The 17,807-nt window shown below is 40.6% G+C and overlaps 1 protein-coding gene across 2 annotated transcripts in view; it reads left to right on the top strand.

Annotated features, from left to right (window-relative positions):
• Positions 1 to 17,101, top strand: part of ncam1a (neural cell adhesion molecule 1a) — a 227,895-nt gene extending 210,794 nt beyond the window's left edge. For both annotated transcript variants that reach the window (XM_079172238.1, XM_079172237.1), the window contains 4 exons: positions 8,214 to 8,421; positions 10,126 to 10,239; positions 11,207 to 11,668; positions 16,954 to 17,101. In XM_079172238.1, the coding sequence (XP_079028364.1) occupies positions 8,214 to 8,421; positions 10,126 to 10,239; positions 11,207 to 11,668; positions 16,954 to 17,074 (905 nt within the window). In that variant the 3' untranslated portion in view covers positions 17,075 to 17,101. The remainder of the gene's footprint in view (positions 1 to 8,213; positions 8,422 to 10,125; positions 10,240 to 11,206; positions 11,669 to 16,953) is intronic.
• Positions 17,102 to 17,807: the final 706 nt, after the last annotated feature.

Raw genomic sequence — 17,807 nt, 5'->3', positions numbered from 1 at the left:
CATAAATATTGTTGTCATCCAGAGCAAGTGACGTTGTACAACAAGAGCTGGACAGACCTACTGACGTAGCATATTAAGCGACTAATTGAAAGGTCTTTGACATCTTTGAAATCTCAAAAAATACCATCAGAGTGTAGGGGACTCAAAGCCATCTATACAGTTTCCATTTGTTCAAACCTTTGTTCCACACTCTGCTCTAGAAGTCATGAAAGTCCTGCAGAGTCAAGACGATGCAATGCATACATGAAGAGACCAGAATCACCTACAGCCATGATCAACAGCACTTCGATGTGAGAGAATTAATAAAGCATTGATACATTTTCAGTAATCAGACACATGTGAATGGTGATTGTTTTGTCTGTCTCGGTAATAAGAACTACAGAGTCTGCATTATGGTGACCAGTGAGAACAACTTTTACTTCTAAGGCTAAAGTTGACCACAGATGAACATTTTAATGGTCGAGTACAGATGGGTTGGGTTCCCATGATCATGAGAGCAGTAAAAAAAAACTCTTGAAGTATCCATTACTTTTTAAAAGAGACAAAACAGACTCTGGAAATAGAAAATCATTCACTATTTCACACAAATATTTTTGACGGCATACCAATGCAACTCAACTTCCCATTTGGAAAGCACAGTCCCACAAGGCTCCATTTGAAGCAGCCTGCAGCACTTAAGAGCACTTAAACTCCAAATAAGCAAATGTCAAAGGTTTTTGATTTGTAACCTATGAAGGGGGCTTTCAGGGGGATAAGGTGAACGTGGCTTGAGAGGCTCTCTGCCTGCTTAGGATGAAGGAGCACCATAAAACTTGCTTCACCTTTGTACGCCTGCAGGTAAAATAACATTGATATGTGGTAAAGCCTGGATTCCCCAAACAGTAATAAGGACACAGGTGAAGAATTATATTGGCAAAGAGACAAATATACCTTTCATATATATATAGTTTAGCCCTTTGGTAATTTCCTTTGGGTGGTTGTCAGCTCTGAAAAAATCCACCTCCGGCCTTCTTTCTATAGGCTGCAATCTAAAATGAGACTTGTATTCCTTCGATTTATTATCCCAGGCTCTTTAATCTCAACTAAGTTCTGTCACAAGGATAATAAGAGCTTACGACACCCTTGAGGTGTTCTTTGTCACTTGCTAGTCCCTCCTGTTGTTCATCAGTGCCTTCTGAGTAATGATAGTGCTGATCAGTGCTGAGTGATTTTCATTTTTGCTAATCAGGATCTCCATCTAAGTATGTGCATCAGACTTACTTGTATTGCATATCAACAGAATATTTCTCCTCCCTGAAGCAAATGGTGCAGTCGCCCACTGCATACAGACTACAGCGGCTTCAAGAGAAGAGACTTCCCTCTCTTTGCATAGCCTGAACAATTTCCTCAGTTTGTTAGTTTGATGTGCTTAATGAGGTGTTCATACCGATAGAAATTCAAATCAATTTAGTGTGAATGAAGCGACAAATGACATTTATTCCGTATTCTTGAAACGTTCCACCGTTGTCTCTCATGTCTTTTATAATCTTGTCATTTTCCTCAACTTCACATCAAGAAAGACTCCATGTTGTTGTTTTTTGGGGATTCAGATGGACATTTCATATTGTTATTCTGACTGAAGCATTTCGTATACAGCAAAAACATCAGACAGCCTACGGTAATCATCTCTTTAACAATATTGTCACTGTATTAAATTGGATATATTATAGAGTCCCAAAGCTTCCTCCCTTCATCCTCTACTGCATAAAAGTTGGGTTTTTTTCAATTCAATATACTCATCAGTTTGAAATCTTAATTTAAATGCCATGAATCCCATCCAGCCAGGCACACTGCCTCCTGCATACGAGGGAAGAGAGATCTTAATCAGTCAGGGAGGGAGTCAGTTGTCAGCATCACTCTGCTTCCTTGTGCCCAAGACGAAAAACGGAACCCGAAGCTCATGTTATTGGAGGAGCAGTGCCACACTGTGGCACAGCTCCGACAGAGGACACAAACATGGGAGTCATTGTAGAAACTCGAGCAAAATAAGGTCAATGCAATACACATCCATAGTCTGTATTTGCCGGCTCTAATGTCTAAACTTTATGAATTTTTCATTTAGTGAAATAGTCAAATTCAAGTCATGATTTTTGTCAACATCAGGTTGAACTGAAACTATTCAATGGACTGTGGCACTAGTTGAATATGCCTTCCCAATGAGGCTTCATCAGTGATTCCTGGCGAGTCCCAGATATTTACATCAGTCCGGGTTGCTCACACCATGAGAGCCCTTAAGATCATATGGCAGTCATGTGACAGTCTTCAAGGCTTTAGAGTATGTAACAATTCTAAAAGACACATTTATTCCTAGCAGATTTTCAGTATGTAGTGTTTTCAAATAGGAAAAGTGACAAAATGAAGTACAGTCAAAGAACTTACTATATATACTAAAACATAAAATACAGGAGTGTGCTGTTGACGCACTCTCCTGTATTTTCCATAATGCAATGCAGAAACGAAATAGAGAGGCTACTTCCAGCTACGATTAAAACAGTATGCCGGTGGGGATGAGGCAGCTCAAGAGTGATTCAGTGTCATTATTTCTGTCAGCGCAAGTATCCCACCATTTCATGTTTTCAAAACTACAATGATTTCTAGTATAGTGACCTCAAAGACATAGTGATGTGACTACATGGCCTGTTTTACACCTCGGTCGAACCATCTTGTCCTCTCTGTCTACTCTATGAGCATATTGCTCCTCAAATTGGTGTTTCGTCTTCTTGTTCCTCTACAATATAATGTGCCATGCGTTTGGGAGTTTTTTGTCTCTGCCATGTACAGATCTGTACAACAGCACTTCAGTGCACAGAGAATTGAACTATTGATGTTTCAGTATGTGGTCCATCTAGTGAAATGAGTTTTGCCTCACTGCTGCCGTTTAAATGTCTCCTACAAAATGACATTCCCATACAACTAAATCACACTCTCAATTCAAGGGAAACATGTTTTTTTTTTTCTCAGGTCAAGGTCCAAGTTTTAAAACATGAATAAATGTTGTAAATAGAAATATGACACAACTTACTAAAAATAGAATCGTTATTTAGGCGATATACATTGTTGGGTTTGGTAAAAAAAACGTCAATTTGGTTTAAAGTGACTATGAAACTGAAACAACAACAAAAATAAAAAAGTACTTGGTTATTTTAGGAGAAAAAGTACTTGGTTCAGACGTGACATGAACAGCAGTATCCTGGGTGGAAGTACCGTGTTTTTAGACCAATCCACCACTCAGATGTCATCCCTATGCGGACTTCTGTGAACTCATTTAAAGCGTGAAAAATGTTGTGACTCGACAAAAGCAAACAAAATCCACGCCAACAAAAACTCTTCTTGAAACATAATTAATAATGCAGTTTTGTTGTCATGTTTAGGAGAGAGGGCGGCTTTAACTGTACTTCCACCGTCTGATGAATAGTCATTTAGATTTGACCTTGTTGTTTTTAACTGGAGCAACCTATCATCCATCAATATCGTGGAAGTTATTTTATAACCGTTTCCCCTAAATTCAGCCTGACATATTCAGTGTCTTTAGAAACAGATGGATTTTAAGATGATTCAATTACAAAGCATGTTTTACAACATGAGTTTGTAAACAGAGAGCCACCACACAGTCAGGCCGGAGTTTGAGAAGTTCAAAATAAAAGTCTTCATGCATACAGTACTAAGCTTTCCAATCTATTTAAATGCATCTTCTGGTGCTATAATGATGTGTAAATTGACTGCCAATATAAAGGTTTTTCATCAATGTACTAGCACAAGAGTCTGACAGATTGTCTATGCTGGACAGTGACCAGTTATTGATTTCTCAGGAATGTGTGGTTTTCAATGAAATTGAGGCTTATCACATGCAGTCCGTTATTAGCAGTCTTCTGGGGAACCGGCTCAGTACTGTACCTGACAAGCCTGTAAAGAGCAATGTGTCTGTAGTCCATGCTGACACCAAGATTTGTGCTTTCTCCCTCAGCGAAGAGCACTCGTGACAGAACCCCACCCCCGACACTGAATACATGCCACGTGATTTATCGTGCCTGTTAAAATGCAAATGAAGCAATTGGCAGAGGAAAAACAAGTGTTGTCTGCAACACTGTAGCCACCTATAAGCACACAGAGCTGTGGCACGCTCCTGCTATTTTGATCACAGCCTTCAGAGAAAATGAAGGATTGCATACAGGGTAGCGAAGGATAGGAAGATGCTGTATTTAAATGAAATGTCTGGATTGACCATGGCTGTGCTTTCTGTCACACAGGTGCAGTAAATATTACATGTTTGAGAAGCGTGAACATATTTCAAATTTGTCATGTTGCAAAGCCTGTGCCACAATGGCTGTCCACAAGGTTTCAAGAAGTTCATGAGTGCAAATTATGCGTCATGAAAGGCTGTCTTAAAGACCTCTATTTTGGAATCAGTGTTTTAAAGCTGAATATGGGTTACAGGACTGTCCCACTTCAAAGGCCCAGAGAATTGTGCTCATCATTTGCCTTGATTTGTGTCAGTTATTATAATGGTGTGTTCAGGCAGTGCTTGTCAACTCGTAAAGTCTGGAAATTTGAAATGTCAATGGTAAATGTGTCAAACTGGACCAATGAAAAAGAAATTGTGTAAGTAAATAATGGAAGGCATGGTTAAAATGGACATATTCATCACGGCATACACTGTTTAAAACATTAGCAAAATGTCATGAGAGAATTCGTGTGAGGAAGAGTCATGTCAAGTCAAAATGTGAACTTATAATGTTTCAGTCAAGTGTTAACAGTCAAGTGTGGTTTTAAATGATGGAAGGGTTCAGCTGGTCGCCCCAAATCCCATTTGATTGGATAATGTGTGCGTTTGTTCACAAGTGCAGGATGAGTCTTTGGAAATGCTTCAATATTTTACAGGCAGAGAGATGAGATACGAAGAGATAGCGGAACCATTAACGCAGGGATTAGAAGATTAATTTCACTGGGTCTTTAATCATTTTACAGTTGGTTATTCTTGTAATTTTAACATAAACAAGCAACAGTGGAACAACCCACTTATAATCTGGTCCGTGGAGGCAGTATTTTTCTCTTCTAAGATGAATTTGTCTTCATATGATAAATCAGCCTCGTTAAAGGACAGCTCTAGACACCCTGGCACATGAATTCTGACCAAAAAATAAATCCTGACGTTCATGTTGGATGGTTTGGACCAAATTCTGTTGTAGCTGCAGTAAATATGTTGATGTGAGGGCACATCGTCTACATTTGGCCTAGTGTCTGTGATAACTGGGCAGAGAATGGGCTGAGAATTTCAGGGTACAATCCTTATAGTTTGTTAACAAGGCCATTTTAAAATAGTTTTTACAAAGCTGTGACAAGCACTGCAGGGATGCTGTATTTTTGTAGGCCAACCTCAGAAGTTACTAGTTCCCTCTACAAAAAGCCAATGGGATTTATCCATTGGATTCTGGATTATTGCAGAAAATAAGCTCTGCGGCAAACACAAGTTTTATAATACGTACACGTTTTGTTCAGCACGTTAATCTTCACAAATGAACACAATGATTTTTGAATAGTGAATACAATTGGCAGAAGTAAGAAGCTAACGTTAAGCTACAAATTAGCAACACCACGGTCTCATGGGCGTGAGTTGTTAGGCGGACTAGTTGGAGTGTTGAGGTTTTGTAGTCTCACAATATTTCCGAGTGGGATTCTTAATTTATGACGTAGAACAACACTTTGAAATTGCTTAAGCTTGTGTTATCCACAGAGCTCATTTCAGGCATCTAACCAAAAACCCATACCAAAAAATGCTAATTTATTTCTGGGTTTTAGGACTCTATATGCTGTGTTCATACTGTTCATACTGTAGGTCCAGTGATACAGACCTGCAAAACATACATTGCATTGAGTCTATTTCCTGCTGCTCATCCCCATCTTCAAGGACGAGTGTATTATCAGTGTACATAGATTCAGAGATGTTCCTCAACCTGCAGCACTCACATTCTCCTCAGACAGATTGATGAGCCCTTGATCCTTTACAGACACTGGCAAGTGATTGCCACAATCTTTACTGCCTCAAGCAGAGCCTCCCTAACCAATGTAAGAGAGACATTCATTTCACTAAAAAAGCCTTAATCTCTCATTGGGTTCTGAAAAGTCTGCGTGAAGGGACATTTTAAAGCCGGCTCTGCATGCGGTTCTACCTTCATGTCCTTTAGTTGGACAACATCAAGGTGGCCACTATGAAAAACATACCACCCACCACTACTCAAAGGCTGAAAAGGCACCCAGCAGCACAATGTGGGTAAGTTGAAAAGATTCAACTTCATGCAAATCTCCTTTGAAGCACAGGAGCAACAACCCGGAGACATCCAATCACACTCATTTTGATTCCCTCAGGAAACAGAAATAGATGTTTTATATTTCACTCAAAAATACTTCACAATTCTCTTTGCGATACAACTTAAATGGGCCCCCGGAATAAGAATGTGTTGAAAACCATTCACGTCCATAATGCACTGTGAGTCAGTAAGTAAGCATTGTACCACAATTTTCGTTTTCCTGTGTGAAGTATTGTGGTAAGTAGCTTGTGTTTTATCCCCATAAAGTGAAAATCTAGCTGCATGTTGTGTGTTTTTGACAGTTCAATCTCTTGTCACGATTTTTCCAAAAGTGAATAGACAACAAGAAAATAATTGTCGGCAAAACTTGACAGAGGTCAAAGTTTTCCTCAAAGAAATCTTGAGCTTTTCCTGCTAAAATGGACTTGCTGGTTGCATGCAAAGATGGAAATTTGGCTACCATTTAATATCCCAGGTTTGTTCATCAAATGCCCAAAACGAATGACGAGAGCTATTCGAAAGCCGTTGTTGAAATGCAAAGCCGCAAAGCCTGAGCCAGCCTTGAACCTCCAAATCCTGCTTATTCCATCCCGTCTATAAACTGCACGTACATTTGTTTGTATGGAATAATCTGACAGAGAAAATAACCTTTACCCTCAAAGTGGAATCATAAATGTGTTGACAGCTTGCGTATGTTGAGATAAACAGCTGCTCGGATAACCCTTTCTAACCTTTACGTTCCCTAAGAAAGTTTTGAAGCAGCTGTTAAAACGATTGAGTGCGGTTACTCTCTTTGTAGGGTGTGTAAGAGTGGGAAGGGGATGGCTGACCTATGACCCACATCCCCGATATTATCTTTAAAGAATATTCAGTTGCGTTGTTTTTTTTCTGTGATATATTCTTAGCAAATAGATTGTAATTACCATTTATGTCTACGCGAGTGGTCTGCTTCTGAAAATCTAGGGTATGAACACGGATGCTTGCAAGAATGTCTTTATAAATGTGAAGCAATGCATCCCAATAAGAAAGTATATGAAAACGGAAGATGCCACTTGTAAAAATGTAATCTATCATTGATCATGGTTTTGGGGTATTTTGATCAAAGAAAAAATTCGGAAATTAGAATTTTAAACTTTTTAGACCTCTCTACATTGAAGCAGGGTTTAATGATTGTTTTCAATACACTTCATAATTAATAATAGCCAAAAATAAGGTGTCTTTAAAAAGCCTCTGACAAAATGTGCGCAAACTGTCACAACTACTACTGGATGGATTGCCATGAAATTCGGTCCAGATATTAATGTTTTTCACATCAGCATTGTTAACGGTCAAGACATGAATGCCTCAAAACATATGACAAGACTAGTGTGAAAGTAAACATGGAAGCGCTGTGACGCACAAAACGATCAGCATTGAATGGTTGTCAAAGTACAGTGTAATATAATATTTGTTTGTACAAACCAACTAAATTTCTTCCCTGGAGGTTCTGTGATTGTGTGTGAAATTGAACACCTCAAGTGTGTCGGCCATGATGATTTTCAAAAGTAAATATCAAGTAGCTATATAACGAAAGCAGGGATGGTTTCAAAATCGTTTCAATGTGTTCATTTCCTGATGGCTCTCGTGTGATTTAGTCTCCAACTTCCCGCTGAAAGAACGACACACTTGAGGTTGTGACAACTGAAACCTGAAGCGGTTTATTAAAAGCTTGACTGCATTCCTCATCATCTCTCTCCCTCTCTCTTTCTAACTTTCTTTCTATCCCCTCTCCCTCATGTTAAACCCTTTCCTCTCCCCTGACTCCTCTCCTCCTCTTTTTCCTGCCTGCTTCTGCTTGTGTATTCCCCTCTTCCTGTCCTTGTCCTTCAGATGCCGTGGACGGTGGCTCAGGCCTGGGCACCGGAGCTATCGTGGGCATCCTCATTGTTGTCTTTTTCCTGCTGTTGGTGGGCGTCGACGTCACCTGCTACTTCCTCAACAAGTGTGGACTCCTCATGTGCATTGCTGTGAACTTCTGTGGGAAGGCCGGACCCGGTGCTAAGAGCAAGGACATGGAGGAGGGCCAGGCAGCATTCACGTAAGTGAACATCTTGCGACAGATTATCTTCTATTGTCTTATTTAAAGCTACACTAATCAGTGTTTTACGTATGCAATGGATCATGTGACTGTTTAATGTGAAAGGATTTTTCTTATAGTGACAACCCCCAAATTACCAGACTCTCCCCTTACCTCTATGGAGCTTGTTAGCGTCTTTCAGCTCATTGTTTTGGCAGCTTTTTTCAAAGAAGCTCCAACATTAAGGCAAAGTTAGCGACTTGGTGGAGACCAAAGCAGGGCTAAAAAGGGACTTAATTAATGTTGAACTGAAATTCTTCAGGTGGTCACAAACATGACTCAAAATGAATTATGATGTTCTGTTTGAGCTGGAAACAGAATCGTTTACTGACATGCTCATCATAAAGACTCTACACTATGATGTCAAACGTGTTTACAGCTTGTGTCGCTGGTCCAAGTTTCCAAAAGAATTGATCGAATTAAATGTGGCTTTAAAGGAACAGAGTGAGATGAGAAGACTGAGATCAGTTCAATCTTAATGCATTCAGGAACCCGTACTGTATTGAACCGGATTCCGGTACCTTTGGCATTACAAACGCTTCGTCACCAGCTGTGATACTGATTGGGATGCACATGTTTGGGATAGAAAAACTGGCTTTAAACAAAATATGCCACTACTGGAAAAAAAAAAAATGTAACGGCCGATTCCTAAAGTGTCTTTCAATAAAAACAAAAACGCTGACCTATGCATAACTTTAAGCCTTAATAGAATTTCAATATGTTAGTTATATAATTCACAGAATGTACAGAATATAAACAGGTGTTACTTGAAGCTGTAACATCTTTGTTCACCAGAGCTTGTTGTGTGTTTAGCCCACCTACTAAATCCTGTCTTTCAAAGATTGTTATTATTTTGATAACATTTTATGATTGTATTAATAGTGCAGGGATGCTTTGATCAGGTGTGGGGGATACATTCCAATTGAAATTCCAACTTCAAAAGTGTTAAAATGAACAGATTGAAATTGTCATAATGTTGAATTAGTCCTAAAAAAAAAGAATGCCAGCAAGCGTCAACAATAAAATATTCAGAACTGTGTTTAACAGACACCTTTGTAAACATCTAATCATGTCAAAATTAATTTATTCCATGTTGGCCTTTGTTCAATCAAAATTCATTTAAATATGTTGACTGTCTCGCACTGTACCAGCTGTGAACTTCAACAACAAATAGATATTTCAACAAAACGGCTCACATTAAATATGTACAGAGCTGATATTTGGCACTTTAGATCTTAACATGTCACTCCCAGCTGGAAAACATTTTAAAGCTCGACACAATCAGAGAGCAGCGCGACGATAACAGACAGGCCCCCAGGGGAAGCCTACAATCAGAGCCTGCAGGTGGAGGATGATCAAATGGTGGAATGAGGGAATTACAGAGCGTGTGGTACAGCTTCAAGGTCGATGCTGGTGTTTTTGCATGTTATAAACACATTGTTCCTGATCACCACAATGTTCCTTTATGTAGTTACACGTGTGAGGCGGGGTGGACATGTGTTACGGAGGTCGATAGTGTCACTGTGTATGTGGGGCACCACGAGTTGCATGTCTGACCGAGCATAGAAGGCCATGCTCTTCTGGGAGCTGTCGATGTTTAACATATTAATAGGAAATCGAGTTGGCGTGTCAGTTTGCTAACTGTCCGTCGCCATCTGACAACAGGAAAGATGAGTCGAAGGAGCCAATTGTTGAGGTGAGAACGGAGGAAGAGCAAACCCCAAACCAAGGAGGGGGTCCGACTGAGCCCAACGAGACCACGCCCTTAACAGGACCTGAGTGAGTATGGAACAGGACCACTTCCCCAGTCTAGGGAGTGTCTTTGGCCTATCTGCATGAAATCTTCATAGAGAGGTGAATCAAATCATTGGGTTACAATCAGTTTTGCCCAGGCCCAAACTATTTCTATATTGCTCAAGTGTAAACACCATAGGGTAGTACTGACACGATGTAATTCATTCGTACACTCTCTATGTGTATGACATGGGTGCAAACCGTGCTGAACTGATTATACTGTAAAGTACAAGACTGTTAGTCACAGATTTAGACCAGGTCAACATTCAGCAACCCCCAGGTCTGTATGCATGACCACTAAACCATCACAGCCATGTGTATGCGCTAAGTTTCAACTAAGAAATATTCATTATTTAACTCGTCATTTTGACTTTAAGGCATCATTTTGTAACCTGATAAGTACAACTTGGTGTTGTGTCAATTAATGTTTTGATGCTGCTCTCCCATTTGGGAAAATGTGTCCTTGACTAAAGACATCCCCATTACAGACCATTTAAGTTGGTGTTGTCACTTTTACACATCTGTGTGACTGAGTAATCAAACAAACAACTTAACACCAACCTTCAGCAGAGTCGAAGCTAGTCCAAAGTCGGGCTGCCAAGCCACTTAACCCATTCAGACAAACAGCTTTGTTCCTTTATGGGGAAAAAGCATAATTAGCATTCTAATCTCCAAATTCCCACATCCTTTCTGTAGTTTACTGTTTTATTATTTATTTTTGTTTACCCCCTACACAAATATTTTGTTGCTAACATTTGGTTTGTGCAGATTTTGCTTTTTCACTGCAGCACAGTAGCACTCACTCTGCCTTGTTTATGCCCTGACCTGCACTGTCCCTCTACCCCTTTATTTCTATTGTCCTTTTTCTTTCTCTCCTTCACTTTTCTTGTGGCTCTATGTGCTCACTCCTCCCTCTTCTCCCTTGTTTGTCCTGCCCCTCCCCACCAAACAGGCCTGCTGCTGCAGACACCACCTCCACGGTGGTAAACTTGCTCCCCTCCACTGCCACTAACTCAGTTGCTGAAAGCTTAAGCACGGCGCAGAGCAGTCCTGCTAGTGAGACCACCACGCTAACCACCAGCGCCTCCAGCCCAACCAAAGCCGCCCCTGCCAAGGCCTCCCCCAAAAACAGCCCTGCTGCCCAGTCCAGTCCGCTTAATGCTAACACCCAACCTGATGTTGGGCCCCTGGTCGACCTGAGCGACACCCCTAAAGCTCCCCCCTCGTCCAACCCAACACCCCCTGTCTCAGAGCCAGTCAGCCCGCCCTCCGCTAATGCCGACGGGCCACAGAGCCAGCGTGACACAGTCAAAGCCCCTGACAGCACCCAGAATAAGGACTTACAAGTAGACGGCCCGGCCAAGGATGCACCCAATGCCCTGTGCACAGACTCGACCACACCAGCCCACAATGAGTATGAACACTTCCATAACCCCGTTCCTCACCTTGTCACCTCTGCTCTGGTAGCATCCCTGTAGCCCAGAAGTGAGTCTTTTTTTTAAGGAAAAATTCACCCTCAAATGCAAACACTGTTTTTGGTGTCATATACCGACATGAACATCTTTGCACCTGCCAGGAACAGAAGGCAACTTGTGTTCAATTATTATTTCCCAAAACTTCCCAAGCTTTTGATAGTTTTTATTATATTCAAGCATTTAAATATTTAATTATATTCGAGCATAAGCAAGAGAAAGTTGATTAAGGCGGAGACACCCCTGGTGAATAGGTTAAAAGAAAGACTTTCTGAAATGATTTTAGTAATTAAGTGTTCTTTAAATCAGGCTATGGATGATATACGAACAAACCCCTCAGAATGTAGATAAGAATGAAACTGGAAAGTTTATTTGTATCAAAGAGAAACCAAAGTGGCTCAGAGTATGAGATAAAACAAATCCAATTTAGAGAAACTATCCATGTATTGTAAAATACCATATATTTTGCAAGACACCGCAGGTGAATAGGGTAATCAACTTTAATTAACAGAATTTGTCATGGAACATCCCCAGTTGATTACTTACATCATAAGAAAAAGAACAGGTTATACGTACATTCATATTTTATTGAATTTTGCATGACCGTCCTTATTTGCTTATTTTCCAATTTTCTTGGGGGTGAAAAATGGAAAATAAGCAAAGAAGGATGGTCATGCAAAATTGGGAACACCAAACAGTTTTTTGCTTCTACGGTTGATGATTATGAACATTTAAGGGTGGACTTTTCCTTTTAAGAATGCCAGATGTTGGCCATGCAGATAGATGGCATACAAATACAAATACATTGGGATGCCACTAGTGTATGCCTGTCTTCATTTCACCTCCACCCTCCACCTGTTTGTTTGCTCACTTAATGGAGTCGACTCTTCTCCTACCATACAGCTTCTTTATATTTCACCCTCATTATCTCTGTGATTATTCGGTTGGTCGCTTTTTAACACCACGTGTTTTCACTCCAGGTCTTCAGCAATGCTAACATGAGTCGATGATGTTAGCTCCACAGGTTTTTACATAGAAACGTAATGTTTTCAAAACGTATATCTCCTTCTAACCTCTCTTACAACGTTGGCTATGCATTCACTTTGTTTTTAAAACTGTTAAACGCTGAGTCCAAACTGAAATTCAGGTGCAATAATGCACACACAGGTATAAGACACTCCTTATATTCTATTTCTATTTCATTTGCTTCTCTGCATTAAGTCAGCAACTGTCCAAGCTCTATCTTAGCAATAGAAAAAGATTTTGAGTCCATCCAATATTGGTGAGACGACAATGGCAGTGAAGAACCATGAAGTTTTTACTGTACTTGTTTATAGGGCCTGTAAATCTTCGTTGTATATGAGCGCTAAGAAGGGATATGAAGACTTTTGTTGTTACAGGTGACCTCAGTCTGTGGTGACGACTGCCAAGTAGATTGAGACATTTATAAACTCATGCAGAAGAAACAAGACACACTTTTCATCAGAAGAATATTTTTGGAGTATAGACGCTATAGAAACACGAGGATTTGGACTTTGGTGTGAAAATCCCAATTAATGTGCACGTATATATATATATCATAACTCCTTTCAACAAGATGCACTTCTTCCATTCTTACCTTTCACAATAAAAGCCCTAGACATACTGTATACACTGCAGAGCAGTCCCCAAAGGTAACTCAGATTCATTCAGAGCATTTTGCTAAAAGGAAACTCATTGAACTAGCTTACAGTAGATTAGGCTATATGACAATTAACTTCAGGCAGACTGCCTGCCAGACACTGCTCTGGGTCAATAGGATCCCAACAGTTGGTCCTGTGCCTGTGTCAATCCATAGGATCCTTTGAAAAAATGTCGCAACTGCCGCAAATTGGCATTGCTGCAGGTATACATAGTATTGATACGAAATATTCGCAGGTGAGAATTTAGCATTTTCCTGACGTTAATCTGTCCCCAGTGTATAAATGCCACAACAGTAAGTGAATTTCAGTTATTATGTGCACATCAGCCATATGGCTGCAAAAGATGCATTTAGCAGAGCTTAGTTATCTCAGCGAGAGTCTGTGAGGCCCGCTGCACACCAAAATGAGAAATTCTTGTTTACTCTATGAAAGACTAAAGAAGCATCTTTGTGTCGGGAAGTCTACCGAAGAATACCGTCCTTTCCTGTCATGTAGTGGGAGGACTTCAACTTAGCTTGTTCGAGTAAATTAAATACTTGTCACAGAGTGACCTCCAGCAGCACCACCATTGCTCTGTGTCCTCTTCATTTTGCGGGCCAATTAAAATGCCAATCTCTCCAAGACACCGCTCTTCTCTGTTTTAATCCTCGCAGAAAGCCCTCATTTTTGGCGGTGCTATGTGAATGGTTATGTATGGAGTTTTTGCCCCAAGGAGTTTGCAGATGTTCCTGATTTCTGGCAGCATGCGAGGATGTCGAGATAGCTGTGGAATGAATTACAGAGGCTTACTGACAATCACTCCGCACTCTCGCCCTCCTTCATCTTACACTTTGCTCACTCACACGGCCAGAGGAAGATGTCAGTGATGAAGTATGGGGAGTTGAGAGCTAGTTGGAAACAGGGCTCTTGTCAACTCAACATCACCTTGATATAACCAAACTTGTCATTGGAGGGATTTTTCTTCATAACTCCTTGACAGTACCGAAGCACAGCTCCCCCACTGATCTATGTGGCGATCCTTCTTCTGCAACCCCAACCGCGGAATGTCTTGTCAGGCTTCTTGTAGGTTCTTGAGTGACGTACTCCTCCTCAGGACCCATTTGTCTCTCTTGAGTAGAAAACCATCCTCGCAGGCAATTTCCACAGGCTACATACCGCATATAAAACAATGTTCCAAAAGCATCTTTAAACCAGTTAGTGAAGCTTTGAATTGCTCTTGATTTATGTAAGAGCCTTTTTTTTAAGTGTTTCAAGAGAACATTAGCCTGGATTGTTCTAAAAAGGGTGCTTAAAGTATATTCGTTAAAAGTATGATACACCTCTGAGATGATGCCCATTGATGTAAGAGTGACGTAGTTAACAGATGCTGCAGTTTAAAGGTCAGACATTGCAGCAAGGTGGTTGTATAGAAGAATATGCTTTCACTGGGTTGAATTTTTGCCATCATTATGTATGTAAAGCAGAAAAGAAGAAACAACATCACACGCAGTAGAGCGCAAGTTATACCTTCCAGTTGTTAAAATGCACGTGTGTGCAAGTGTGAATAGCACACTCAACAAAGCCGCTTCGCCCACATTAAATGCGCATCGCGTTGATTATGTTTGCATCCAGAGACCAAGGCGGATGATGGGACATAGTTTTGCTTCTCGCAATTTTCTTTCTGTGATTAACAAAACAAACCAGCAAATGTTCCCACTGTACAGTCTGCCTACACGTTTTCTTCGCCGCCGGCAAAACTGTATCTTCTTGCTACAGCAGGTAACAACGATAGAGGAAGCACATGGAGGAAATCTGCCTTCAGGGCTTTCTGCCAAAAAGCACTTATTTAATGATCTTTTCCCAGACCTAACCAGGTTTATTGCCTGAACCTTGGGAGATTTCTGGCAGACAGCCCTCAAGGTAAACTTCTCCCATGTGCAGTAAGAATATGTCTTCTTCTACTTCTACTTATCTTATACACAGGCACTCCCTGGTGGCAAAAACCGTGCAGCACATTCCCAAGCATCAATACTGCTTATAATAATACTGCAGCCTCACAAACTAAATATTTACATTAGTACTTAAATTTGAATAAAAGTCATATTATTATAATAGTGTATTTTCATATTTGGTGTTGAGGTAATCCGAAAGTAGTGAAAAGTAATCCAGTTACTTTAATATTGTGATACTTGGATTAGATTACTGACTACATTTTTCAACGCATAATTGTAACAAAATACATTTTTTTAAGTAACCTTCCCAACCCTGTGTGTGACATGTGCTGAGAACATTTAAAGGTAATATTTGTGCAACGTTCTTGGCAACCTGTGAAAAATCACAATGAAGTCAGCCCATGTTGGCAGATTAGAGCGTGCTCCAACTTGAAGAATTATTTCAGCTGAACATGTCCAGGAGATATCAAGTGACCCTAACTCACTTGCAACTCGTCAAATACCGCCGCATGGCCAGTGCCCCTTGGCATCGGGGATGGAAATACTAGTCATCCCTCTTTGCGTTAGTTTTTCAACTTGTCAGTACGGCACGTCATTTCACGTTTGCATAAAATGTCCTATGCAAAGAAAATAAGTCCACGTCCACTTTTAGTTTTGCACGGGCCACGGACACCAGTCTCCTGCCTGAAAGTCCTGTGTTTGTTTGAGGGTTTGGATTGGAGTTAGTTGAATCTCTTATGTCGATGGCACTGACAATGCGGCGGTATTTGACGAGTGAGAACGGTTGCCACCTGTTGCCAAATAACAAATGATTTAAAGTGACATTCGGGATAACAGTTTTCAAAGATCACATCGAGTAGAAAGACACTCATATAAAGACTGTTTCCGATTTAAATCTGTGGCTCCAACTTTGCAGGGCACACGGACAACAGCAATATGTGTCAGCAGGAAAGAGAAGTATATTGATTTAAATTGCTATTTGAGAGCTGGCACAGAGTGCAGAAGAAGAGATGACTGTCTGTGACATAGCAGTGAAGCACCAATATTTTTTCAAATGGAAGCTGCGGCAGCACATCACTACAAATACATTCCAACAAGGGTGCATATGCTAACACAAGAAAATGTTCCACTTAAGCAACATATGGCTTTAAAGTCTATTTCCATTGTGTCTTGGTTCAGTCCAGACGGCGTGTAATCCTCTTGTGTATTGTAGTTTGTGTTGCAGGTTATGCCTCAGTCTCTCATTCCTCCGTGCATTGTGCCTACTGTACCGTCCCCGTCTCATTCCACATCAGCATTCATTGTTCCTTGAAAATAGCTGTGACATCCATGTACTCTTATTTGATGTCTGGCTAGGATAGTGAGCTTGATCCCATTATGTGTGAAATGCATTCAGTTCCAGAAGGGAAAACAAATTCCCTCAAAGCATCTTGCATGTTCTCCCCCCCCCCCCCCCCTATTTTTTCCTTCTCTTTCTTTGAAAAATGACACAAAAGGCAGCTCAGAGCAGACAGTTTAGCTGTGAGAGAAAGAGCCTTGGCGATTCACTGTTAACATATTCTCCCCTCTCTTTGTCTCATTCTCTCTCTCTCTCTCCTGTGTTTGTCCCCACAGCGGTAAGACTGTGAAGGACGATAGCACTAAAGGCGAGACGGAGGTGAAGAACGCCACAGCCGAGGTGAAGACGGTTCCCAACGAGGCTCCCCAGACGAACGGCAACGAGAGTAAAGCGTAATCTCCTCACCCAAGAGCAGCGGGAAGAAGAGGGTGGTTGGGGGTGGGTTTTTAAGGTTAAATGGCGGGGTGGGGGGGGTCACATTCACTGAAACCTCAAAGCAATGCCACACACCACCCCATCGCATAAAAAAAAAAAAAAAAAAAACAAATAAAAAAGATTTAAAAAAAAAAAAAAAAAAAGAATTCATGGGTCTCTTTCTACAGTGTCTTCTGACCAGGAAAATGTAAAGACCTCATTCACATGCCTTAGTTCCTTTTACGTCAGTTTCTATTTGCCTATTTGTCACAGAAAAAAAGCAAAATTCATACTTGTAGTTCACCCTCTCTCGTATGCTATATTAAATTGATAAATTGTTAAATACGGAAACTATTTTCTTGTAGATAACCATGGTTGGACTGTAGCTTTACTTCACAGATCACTGCCCTCATAATGTACACACATGCAAGACTGGTACCAATTACCAATACTACTATTCTTTATGCAGTATGGTCATCATCGTGGTAATGGATTATGGGTCTTTCCTCCTTTGTTGATATTTTGTTGTGTTTAAACAATGTGCAGACGTTACTGCCTATTTAGCTTTTTCAATGTGTTATTTCCAGAGATTAGAACGTTAGCATGCCTGTTTTTGCAAAGTTACTGTATTTCTGTACATGTTGCTGTCATATGGTTCCTCTTTAGATGTTTTTTTTTTTTTCTTAAGCGTTGTCTCCATAAGGTTCTAGCTGAG

The sequence above is a fragment of the Pholis gunnellus genome, assembly GCF_910591455.1.
Source record: "Pholis gunnellus genome assembly, chromosome: 13".
Taxonomy (NCBI): domain Eukaryota; kingdom Metazoa; phylum Chordata; class Actinopteri; order Perciformes; family Pholidae; genus Pholis; species Pholis gunnellus.
The sequence above is the reverse complement of the archived record's forward strand: the minus strand, read 5'-3'. Positions and strand labels throughout refer to the sequence as shown.